Consider the following 11600-nt stretch of genomic DNA (forward strand, 5'->3'; position numbering starts at 1 on the left):
ACAAAAGAACAGCAGATCGAGATAGAGAACAGAGGACGGTGCAGATGTTGCCGAGCAGAAAACCAGTGAGAGCAGACGCTTGACGATCAAACAGACTTAAGCTGCTTTTTAATCATCACACTGTATAAGACGCACGCAGCGAAACATCACAAACTGACTTGTCCTTGATGTTGAAGCTCCTCTGCTCTTCCAGGGCGTGCACCATAGATGTGAGGAAGAGCTGGTCCTGGATCAGCCTGGCCAAGCCCTGGCAACACTCGTCGAGCTGAACCTGCACCGCATCCTGATTTCAGGTCAGATACAGCAGCACATCACTGACAGAGTAACGGTGCTAAGTGCTACCAACATCAGCAACGGCTGGCGTCAAGCCTTACCTGGCCGATGTCTTTCATACACGATGTCATCAAAGAGTCATTCTGAAAAACAGGAACAAAAGGTAGCTTTGACACATCAGTTTGTCAGGCGTGAACATTTTGCTGCCTTTCCAGCTCCACTGTACCTCAGGAAAAAAGATTCTGGAGGCAAAGTGCTTGTAGTCCAGGAAAGGAATCGCTCCAACATTTTCCATCAGGTCAGCTTTCTCCGTCTGCAGATCCACAAAACCTGCGGAGGACAGGCAAGAGAGGCCTCTATTATGGACTACAGATCCATGTGTGTGTCGAGTGGCACCAAATCTCACCGGGCACAGTACACAAGACAAAGCAGATTATATGTATTTCTGTATAGTGCCACGTATAAAAGAGAAATTGTTTAGCAGGCATCACTTCTTTTTTAACATCAACTGCATTATTGTGACAAGTACCACATTAGAAAAAGGAACAACCATAGAGCACACTCTTAAACTGAGCTACATGTGGAGTGTGTTGAGGGTTAGATAACTGTAGATAGTGAAGTGGTTAAACATAGGTGAGTCCATGATAAGGCTGAGATGCCAATTTGTGATTGCTATGCTTGCAGCTCTGTGAAGCCGTACTTAAAATACAGTATGAAATACAGCAGAGGCTGGTGGGAAAGTCATTAGCTTTGCAGGTATTTTGCCATAAACAAAAGCACTGGACAATTCAAATTTTGATGCCACTGATTCGGCACTGCACTCCGATAACATTGTCGGACTCATAATGGACAGTACAGAGTACAAAATTGATGCAGGAGAACCACAGATATCGTCTTTTTTTTTATTCCACACATATTTCACAAATCTGGTGCCTACATTACCCACTATGCAACTGAATTGGGTGGGTTGTGCTAGTAGTTGCTAATGTAGCCTCAAGCAGAGAAAGGGAGTGGGCTCCAGAGATCTGGTAAGCTCACTTCTTTCTAACTCTGCACCCTCAGATTTTTCTCATTTTCAAACTTAGAGTCTTCAGCTCCAACTGACGCTGACTCGAGTGACATCACTTGAGGACATATATCAGACTTCATGCTGCTCCCTCTGGAGCCACAAAAGGCTTCATGCAACTTGTTTCACATATGCAGCGGCACTCCACAAAAGGCTTTGATGTTAAGAGTTCGCCTTTAAGAGATTAAAGTTACTGCACGCCACCATGAAGGGAACACGAATGAGCAGATATCATGGCAATCCATCCAATAAGTGTTGAGGCCAACCTTGTCTGATGTCATTCCTAATGTCGAGCTCCAGGTCTTCCATACGCTTGTTCATCTGAGCAGTGAGCTTCTTCTGCTTGCTTCGATAGATGATTGCCACCACTGAAGGACAAAACCAAGCAGACAAATAGAATTTTGCAAATTAAAAAAAAAGGCCGGTGGTGGACCAGAATGGGTCAAAGCACTCAACTCTACTTTGTGTACTTACAGACAATAATGCAGGGTATCAGCAGCAGGACCAGCAGTATCAGAAGGGACAGACCAGATGAAGATTCAAGCTCCAGCGTTACTGTCTTGTCTCCATACTTGATCTGTCAAAAAGCAAGAATCACACAGTTTACTACTCAAACGTCGCATTTTATTTCTCTATTGTCCAGCGTGACGTAGTGTGACTGAGAGATTTACCATTAACTGCTGAAATGTAGCGTCAGGTGTCATTCGGATCTCACAGATGAAAAAGTCTGTCTCTTTACTGGTTTCTTTGGCTTCCATGAAGCAGACGTATTGTTTTCCTTCCTGAATGCCCCACACTGACAACTCATCTGGGGTCATCTCCAGTTTGTCGGCCTTTTTCTAACATGACAACAGAAACAAATGCTAACCTTTATGTATTCATCTCCTAAACCTGTGCTCGTGCGCTAAAATCATATGCATTACCTCTATGGTGATGCGGACGTCGTCCCCCGTCCTTGTGGCTGTGAAGTTGGTGAACTCGGGGTCTGGATAGTAGGTTATCGTTGTGGAGCAGCCCAAGGTTGTATTAACTACTTTCAGTAACACACCGCTGTTGAAACTCCCAATATTTTCAGCTGCAGGTGTGTCATAAATGAGATTCTGCAGAGAATTAAAAAACACTCTGCGTTATATATAACATCATCTGTGATGCTGATGACATGGTAAACTGTAATGTGACCTGATGATAACACAAGGAAACAAGGTAACACTGGTTGATGTAAAAAAAAAATATGCTAGTACAACATAATGCTGCATAATTTAATACTAGAATATGACATGGTTTCCACAAGATAGTCTAACATACTATAATATGGCATGATGCGATATAATGTGCTAATATACTGTAGTGCAGCATGACATGACGTGACATAATTAATGTAAGGTAACGATACACTGTGCCTGACTGCAGTGCCACCTGATAGCTGCTGTTTGTGGGAAGTCTGACATCCTGCAGGGTGTAGTTGTGTATGACCCCTTCCACAAAATCCAGGTGGGATCCAATGAGCGTGATCTTCCTCATCCCACTACAGGACGCAGAGCAGCAGCCAATCAGAGAAGAGGAAACTTAATACAGATTTGAAACGCGAGAAATCCTGTTCTTACAACGATAGGCTAACGTGATGGCAAAAAAAACATCTGTGGCTACCACCGGAAGCTTCACTGTTCACTACACCCTATAATACAATTGGACAAAACAAAAACCATCCTGAAAATGTGGCTGGTTGTAGAACATTAAAAGAAGTGTAGCTAACATAGAGGAAAGTTTGTTATCACCATTCTTAGGCTCTGCAGCTAGCAGGGCAAAAACAAGACGTGCTGCGCTCTATGCAGGATGAGTGCATTAGCAAGCTGCGCATGCTTACTGATGGGCATGAGTCACAAACCACAATGGTGGACACTAATGTTTCCGTGCAACATCAGCGTGCACAGTGAAATGCAAAGCTCTGCTCTTGCGTTTTCTGTGACTCCTTTAACATGGTTCAACCAGTGATGGCCACTCCCAAAATGTACCGTGACAAGCAGCGGTGTGGGCTCCGCTTCTTCCTTATTAAACGTAATGGTGACAAACTCATTCCTGTGTTCAGGGATTTTTCATTTTTATGCGTACTATGATACGACTAAATGGAAATAAATTGTTATTAAAAAAAAAATAGACTTGTGTATATCTATTTATATTGTTATATTTTGTGCTCTCATTTTTAATAGATGTGTCATACACCAACTGCACCACAATAAATTCCTCGTATGTGTTAAATCATACTTGGCAATAAAGCTTTTTCTGATTCTGATTCTGATTCTGATTATTAAACTCTAAAGTATCTTCACTGTTTTGTCTTTTAACACCATTGCTTGTCAAGGGGCAAAACACAAAAGCAGAAGTGACACTTTCAGCTGCAATAACTGAAAAGGAAGTGATCTCATAGTGAGCGAAATTGCTTTGGGGAAGTGGCCATCTTTCTCCATAAGATGACCCTCAGCCCATAACTGATACTCAGTTACCAACACTGTTTCCTAGAATAAGTCTGGATTGAAGTTAGTGACAAAGCACTTGGGGCAGATCCCAAAATAGCATACTAAAGATTTCACTGCCCTTTTTTATAGCTTTCAGTGTTGACTGCTGTCAAGAGCAAAAATCACATGCATTTGGAATGAAAAAATGCCAACAAAATCCAGTCATACCTGATCCAGGTGCTGTTTGGTGCAATTTTAGTGCAGGATGGTGATGACCGGTAGGTGATTTTAGCGAAGCCATGGCAACTACCGTCTGGGAGGAGAACACACACTTTGACCACGCCTTTGTTATCGGCGCTGGGAATGTGGAACGTCAGACTCACGCCAGTGTTGTTCCATACAGGAGATCTGCCCAGAGCAGATAGAGAGAAACCAGTATCAGAACCAGAACCACAATCAGGGCTGGCTTTTTTTGCAGAGGGGACTTGTTCTGAGAACATAATGACAGTAATATGCCGAAAACCTGATGCTCAGCAGCAAAATCTTCCTCAGCATCTAACAAGAGGGCGTTTCATAAGCTTAGCACATCCAAAAGATAATTCTACTGTTGGATTTATTTTTAAATTCCTCAACCCCTAAAGCAGGGGCACCATCAGCTTTAGTTTCAAATTGACATTAAAAACTGGGCAAAATCTACCAAATGAGCAGCAGGCCGACTGATGTTGAATAGGTTTCTGACTTGCTGTGTCACCAGACTGAAGATTGGAATCTAGAAGCCCTTGCATGTGTGAACCACATTTTAATGTAAGTACTTCCACAAAAACTTCACAAAAATCCGACCGCCTACATCTGTAAAGCAGAACCCTGTTTTACGTCCATCCATCCATCCATCCAGTTTTCAGCTTCACGAAAAAGCAGTGCACATGAAGTGTTGATCGGACAGTCACTGGTAAGCACTGAGCAATCTGAACTGTAGAGTATGTCGATTCATAACATGAGTGGCGTTTCCACGTGCCAATTGCTGTCTCTGAAATATCATTTATAGTGTAAGTATAATCTTCGCTGGCCATAAACTGACTCACTCTTTTGGCTTGCAGTCCATCTCTGCCTGGACCCTCACTCCCGTCACGCCACCGAGGTTACGACCGGACAACAGCGCATGGTTTCTGCCGTAGAAAGACACGACGTCGGGAGAGATGGAGAAGATCTCTGGTCTCTGACGGTAAAACACACACAGAGATCATCAGTTGTAACGTTTCCTTCTGCTGATGTTTTAACCTCGAATGACTGTGAACGAGGTGAGCATCAGAGGAAGAGTGTGTGCGTGAGGAGAGGTTCAGACTCACAGAAAAGTTCATGCCTGACTCCGTCGTTTCGCAAACACTGTCCTGCAGGAGGAGGACATCCAGCATGTTACATGACATCCACTGTAAAGGCACTATTAAGTGAGAGCTAATTCAGGACCTATTTCGGCTAACTTTTGCCTAGCCAAGAACCTGGAAACAGTAGAAAACAGCTAGCCTGAGCTAACGTTATCTTAATCAACTTATCTGGTATTTTGCTGTGCATGTACAACATGTGTGAAGTCTGGAAAAGCTTATGTCAGATAAATAGGTAAAACCTTACATTCCTCGTTCCTTGATTGGCCCAGGAACAGCCGCTGGTTCTCCAGCCGCACCCCATCTTGATACACTGCCGACACCTGAAGAGAAAATATTGTTGCTGACGACACTGGACCACATGCATTTCTATTACAGGTTATGTCTACTTTGACATCTTGAAAATAGTAATGGACTTACAGGACTGAAGTTGGTGGTCCCCTGATATCAGCGCAGTTGGATATGTTCAGTGTTTCCGACAACTCCGTGGTCCCAAGTCTAATCCTAACTGTGACACTGAGGCCTGTTACATGAAAATAATAGAGTGAGTCAGAGTCTTGACCACAATTTTCAGTAATGCACGTGTAATGTAACAATATGACACAGATTTGTCGACTTTTTCATCTGATGAAGGTCCTTATTTGTCAGGTATTTAATTCACTGGATCCTTCTATTTATCAAAAGTCACTGACCTTTAGCAGGAAGTGTGCTATTTGCAAGGATGCAGGTGCATTGTGGGAACTTTGGAGGAGGGCTGCTCCTGCTACAAAGCTCACTGGAACTTGCAGAGAATTGACAGGCGAAGTTAGACAGCGCCTTCTGGCCCACAGTCAAGTGTGTCTGGATGTTAAATGTGATCTGACAGAGGAAGGGATGTGAACGTTAAAAAAAAAACCTGACAGTCACAACTGATTATAGTTAAAACTTGTACCTGGTCTGTACCTGGTCAGTGCTGTTCTTCATAACTTTGTAGGAAACCATTTTCTGTTGAGAATCATCAGGAATGGATATCCAGTCTGAATCTCGGCACTCATCTTCGAATGTGCAGCTATGGGGAGAAAATGACGTTTTAGCCAGGTTTAGGATAGTTTAAAGGTGTCAGCTGCAGATGTTTCACTGACCTCCCTGTAGAGCCGCACCAGACACAGTATGGATCCTGTGCAGACCAACAGTCCTCCACATCTGTGTATGTGCTGCACTTTGACACAAGCACACGCCTAAGCTAGAATGAAAACGCAAACATAGCAACACTTTAAAATGCAGGATAGGCACATATGACATTGTGGTCATAAAATTCAGCGTATTCACACCTACCTGCTTTTGAAATGGCACATAGATGTGTTTTAGATCCCCTTGAGCCAGACGCATGTTGGGAAACACTTGGCGGTCGTCATTGGCCCTGTAGAGCACCCTGGGACAGTTGGTGTGATAGTTCTTGTCCACAGCAAGCTGACAACAAGAATGTAGCGTTGTTATGTTTGGGCGAGAATGATAATCAAATATTAAGGCGTATTATGGGTGGATATATTACAAAAAGTTTTTGCATGGGAGCTAACAGTCAAACTAGAACAAGAAAGAGGGAACTACTCAAAATCTAAAAAAAATGGAAACAGAAACAAATTGTTTTTCATCCATTTTCGTTCATTTTAGAGTGTGGCACTGATGATGGAAGAGCTGCTGCTAGAATGGCTAACTTGAACTTTGCTAACCAGGTAACCTAAATCATTTTTATACCTACATGCTAGCCTTCATAATATCGCCTTAATTGTCCCTGTCTTACCTCTTGTCTTTGTCCTAGTAAAGAACATTACCCCTGCTTCTGACAAACAGTACAACTAATACTCCACCCTGCCAAAAACATCTGTGAGTGTCTTTATGAACTCATTATAACAGAATGCAACAAAGGGTATTGTGCACCAGTATATTAGACAAGACCTATGCAGAAAAAATAATGGGGAAATGATATGCTGCCGCAATCAATGACTGTGGTGATTCTGTAGGAGCTCGCTACATTTCCTGGTATATCTGCTGCTCAGGCATCTCTTAGAGGTCAAGCCACTAGCTAATAACCACCAGCATTAAGCTTGTTGAGGAAAACCTCAATCCACTGGTGCCTTTCAGGTCTAATGGGGACACTGTTGTCTTCTGAATCTACTACAAACTCCCACCAGCACAGAGAAAAACTCAAGCGTGCTGAAAACTTCATGCTGGTGTTTCTGTTGAGTTTCTGTCCCTCGGCTCGCATCATTTTCACTGCGTTGCCTCATTTTAGCACAGGACACAGGATGTGTTGCAACCTTATTTTGTGGTGCTCGGGGTAAATGTTTAAGCAGAAGTGACATGGTTATGTGTCCTTCTGCAGCATCTGACTCCACAGTCAGTCAATGGTTCAATTATGTGTTTTGTTGAAGCATCATGCTCGGCCATAACGGACAAATAATGCTAAAGAAACAGAAATTGGTGTGCCTAAAACATGACCACAACCACTTAAATGCTCACAACCAATAGCTTGCGTCAGTTCCTGTTTGTATTTCATTTAATCATAGGTATTACAGCTACAGCATCTCGCCGTCATCTCACAAGTAGATTCCCCTTATTTCAACACATTTTCTACAAGCTATCAGCTGTCTTCCTTTATGTGTGACATTAGCCTCTGAGTCAATAGAAAAGCCATTTTTCTCTGTTCTCTCCTTCTGCACAGCTGTTAGAAATACACTTAGAGGTTTTATGAAGACTTGTTAAAGTAAACTGAGCATGAAAAGAGCCTATTGTGTTGAGCAGAGTGTTAATGTGGAGTGCTCCCAGACTTATGTCCAAGTCGTTAATCATGTGAGCGAGCGTGCACAGCGTAATGGACTCAGTTGTTGCATCAAGGAGATGGAAAGAGGACGGAGGATGATGTGATGGAGGAGTTGGCAGAGGAAATAACAAAGGAGGTGACAGGGAGATGGTCAGTATGAACCAAAAGCGATACAAGAAATTGGATGTTATTTTTCAGGCCCCACTAAGACGAGTTCCAAAGCTAAAATGACAATTTGCCAACAGTTTCTGCACTTTCGCACAACAAATAAAACCACATTACACCTGCAATTTGTTGGAAGTTGTAATGGAAGCATTTTAGAGTATCTTCCCTCCTATAGAGCATCTTCCTTCCTTTCATTTAATAAACACCGCCATTCAATTTTACAAAGTGCACTGAATGACGCTGCCAATTGGCTAGTGAAAAATCCATTTCTGATGCACCCTTGATGCATGCTGTCACCTGTGTTGCTGAATGACTGATTCTTAGCGAACAACAGATGCATATCACTTTTCATACGCACCTTAATGAGTTGCCCATCTCCTGTCCCAATGAAGAAAACCATCCAGGCCTTGTGCCTCACTGCCACCACTGAGGTCATGTAGTTCTGCCTGAGGAGCACCGTCTTTGGCGTCAGTGTCTTTGGCTGTGTAACACAAACACACTGGTCATCGGAACAGAGCTTTGAAGTATTGCAGAAACTTGAATTAGCCCAAAAGCTCAATTAACTGCATTGTGTACTTAAAGTGAGTCATGTTCATTCATCCTGTACAGTATGGCTATCTATATCTGTCAATGTAGGTACCTCATAAATAGACTTCTCACCATTTAAAGACTTTTTTGAATGATAGGTTTTTCTTTGATTATGAAATAAGCCAAGTATCTATATTTGTATCAGTGGAATGTATCTCAACTATTACTGCTCAATCAAAAAAATCTTGCGGTAAAATGAATAAATAAGCCAACTATCAGTCAGCAAAACCTAGTTCCTTCCTCAATTATGTAGCCACTGGCAGACCAAACTGCACTTGGAAATAACCCTGACTCCTTATTGTGGCGTTAATTTACATAGTGGAAGTGTTTGAGACAACTTCCCTGAGGGTAAAAGTGATTTTAAAAAGAGCATTTATTCTCAAATTCTTGTTTTATTTTAACATTCCAGCTTGTTAGAGCCTGTAGATGCTTTATGGCCAGAGATGAAACTGCTGTAACAGGTGTATTTACAATACAGCCACCCACCGCCGGTTTTTGCTTGTCCGTGCAGACGCTGCAGAAGTCCCGATCGAAATCGGCCTCTGTGGTACGGTCGAGGCTGATGTCGAACACTGCCAGCTCTGTCTTGGTTTGACCTCCGTCCACACTGAACACCCCGCTCCACAGCACAGGTCCCGACCCACCCGGGATCACTGAGGAGGCCAGGAGTTTGCTGCCTTTACCCCCATCAGAGACACTGAGGGTCGCGCCCCTCAGCGACTTCAGAGTCTGGGTTTTGCCTGATTTGCCTTCAAGCCAAATGAGACGCACTTCGTTGCTTTTGTCGCTCGAGGGCAAGTTGGAGAAAAGATAAATGATTAAACCAATCTGAAATCCATCCACAAACTCCACATTGCCTGTACGTTTAATCGCAGTATTAGAGAACTCGCCAGTGTTTGAAAATATAAATCCTTTCTGATTGTTATTCGTATTATGAAGGTTGACCGCTTCAGATCCGGTGGAGCAGCTGGTCTTTGTAGAGTTGCCTTCGAGTTGCTGTATGCCAGTCAGAATGTAAGTCTCTGTACTTGTGTGCTCCACGTTGACCAGAAAGCTGACGGACGCGCTGCTGCGCCAAGGTGGCCCCACCTGGATGTGCTCCTTGTACAGCACATTTGAAATGTCGTTCAGGTCCAGCACTTCGCAGTAACCGCATTCGTTGTCGATCAAACCGCAGCTGATCAGAGTGCCATTTTCAACAAACGGCAACAATATGTTGACACTGAGAGTTGCGTTCCACTTATCTGTCGCAGAAATACGGTGAAACTGCGCTTCGGTCGGCTGTGACCCACCCTTCAGGACTCCTCTCTGGGTCACACTCTGGACCGGCGACAGGTCGTGGTTCAGCTGGTACAGCCTGTCCTTTGTAGCGACGTAAACCGTGTTGGTGGTTACGGCGAACTGGCGGATGTCTCCCTTAAAAACATCAAAGCCTTTACCCACTTCCAGGCACCGAGCCGGTTCCCTCCAGAGGATGAACAGCAGACCAGGCAACAGGATCATCTTGCAGTGGCAACAGCAAAACGCTCACACGCTGACGGTCTTCATGGCACTCTGCTCTCATCCACAGTGTCACTGGGGCCGTGCGTAAAAGCGCACCACCGTGCCTCTGTTGAAACGAGAAGCGCTCAAAGTGGGAGGGAGCGCGCGCAGCGAAACTGAAATCTAACCGTCTTCATCATCTCTCAAATATAATGTTTGCGCTTTCACCAGGTTTTCAAACAAAGTCAAGCAGGTCTAGTCTAACCACAGAACATGTGCGTGAAGTCATACGTGTGCGCTCCCGTGCAAATTCTGAACGACGGCGAAAAAGCGTTTGACTACATTTTCAACAGTTCATGTCATGACATCGACCTCAAGAAGAACCAAAGGTCGCGCTGCTGCGACTGGGCGACGACCTCTACGTCCACATCCATCTACTGCTCGAGTCAAAGTCTGCTCAGTCAGGCAGCAGAGTTGAGATAGGTCTGCTATATGTCAAACGCCACATGACAGTGGTCCTTATCCATCTTTACAAGCAACTTGAGTGATTTTCATGGCATATTCGATGCTCATCCAGCATCTACAAGTCATTGAACACCCCCAGCTGTAGCATACAGTGACAATAGTCAGTATTATTGAACGTCGGTTACAGGGAGCTCAGGGAGAACACAGCAGATGATGCCTCCCCACTTCCCCCAACAAGTGAGACATTGGACGATATGAAGTGAAGTGGCTGGTGAGCTGCATCCATCAAAATATGTTTCCCCCCAAACTCATGGACCTGAAGAGGGCACGAACCCTTCAGATCAACACTATCAGCAGACCAACGCTGAAAACCGAAATACGCTACTATGTTCGTGTTCAAGCTCCAGCACAGCAATCATATCAGTGACGGCTGGAGGACATCTAGTGTCAGCTTTGGGAAGCTCTGTCTTTTAGGTAAAACAAATCACTACAACACTCCGTCAACACATGAAGTCAACCTCTGTTAAGACCAAAGACAAAACGACGAAGCTGTTGACCAGCAGCAGGAGCCACGGGTTACAACTGAAAGACGACTACCCCCCCCAAAATCAGTAAAGAAATCCATGACTAGACAGCTCAAAGTTGAAGCAGAGACCGTCAACATCACATTCCACCGAGCAAACATCTGGGACAATCGAGCGCTTCCGATCAGAGCCAAGTTCGAGCACTCATGAAGAACTAGGTCACCGACAAGACAGCTGCAAGGAACGACTTACACGTTTGATTTCCACTGGAATTTTTTACAAAGGCACAAACACCTATACCAGTCCAAAAACAGCCGAGGGAAGGAAAAAACAGCAATAATTCCACCGCACCGATTATACACGTGGACAGATGCGGGCCGCCGAGATGAAGACGTGACACCTCAG

The 11600-nt window shown here is 44.1% G+C and overlaps 1 protein-coding gene across 1 annotated transcript in view; it reads right to left on the minus strand.

Annotated features, from left to right (window-relative positions):
- The window catches only part of plxnc1 (plexin C1), a 21321-nt gene extending 10302 nt beyond the window's left edge, over positions 1-11019 (minus strand). The window contains exons 1-19 of the mRNA XM_076721850.1: positions 9211-11019; positions 8495-8617; positions 6486-6620; positions 6293-6393; positions 6114-6219; positions 5864-6029; positions 5592-5694; positions 5419-5494; positions 5139-5180; positions 4875-5008; positions 4021-4200; positions 2756-2864; positions 2263-2439; positions 2011-2178; positions 1814-1916; positions 1606-1707; positions 500-603; positions 375-416; positions 159-283 (exon numbers count right to left, since the gene is read on the minus strand). Of these exons, the coding sequence (XP_076577965.1) occupies positions 159-283; positions 375-416; positions 500-603; positions 1606-1707; positions 1814-1916; positions 2011-2178; positions 2263-2439; positions 2756-2864; positions 4021-4200; positions 4875-5008; positions 5139-5180; positions 5419-5494; positions 5592-5694; positions 5864-6029; positions 6114-6219; positions 6293-6393; positions 6486-6620; positions 8495-8617; positions 9211-10227 (3113 nt within the window). The 5' untranslated portion in view covers positions 10228-11019. The remainder of the gene's footprint in view (positions 1-158; positions 284-374; positions 417-499; positions 604-1605; positions 1708-1813; positions 1917-2010; positions 2179-2262; positions 2440-2755; positions 2865-4020; positions 4201-4874; positions 5009-5138; positions 5181-5418; positions 5495-5591; positions 5695-5863; positions 6030-6113; positions 6220-6292; positions 6394-6485; positions 6621-8494; positions 8618-9210) is intronic.
- Positions 11020-11600: the final 581 nt, after the last annotated feature.

This window comes from Chaetodon auriga, chromosome 22, assembly GCF_051107435.1.
Source record: "Chaetodon auriga isolate fChaAug3 chromosome 22, fChaAug3.hap1, whole genome shotgun sequence".
NCBI lineage: Eukaryota > Metazoa > Chordata > Actinopteri > Chaetodontiformes > Chaetodontidae > Chaetodon > Chaetodon auriga.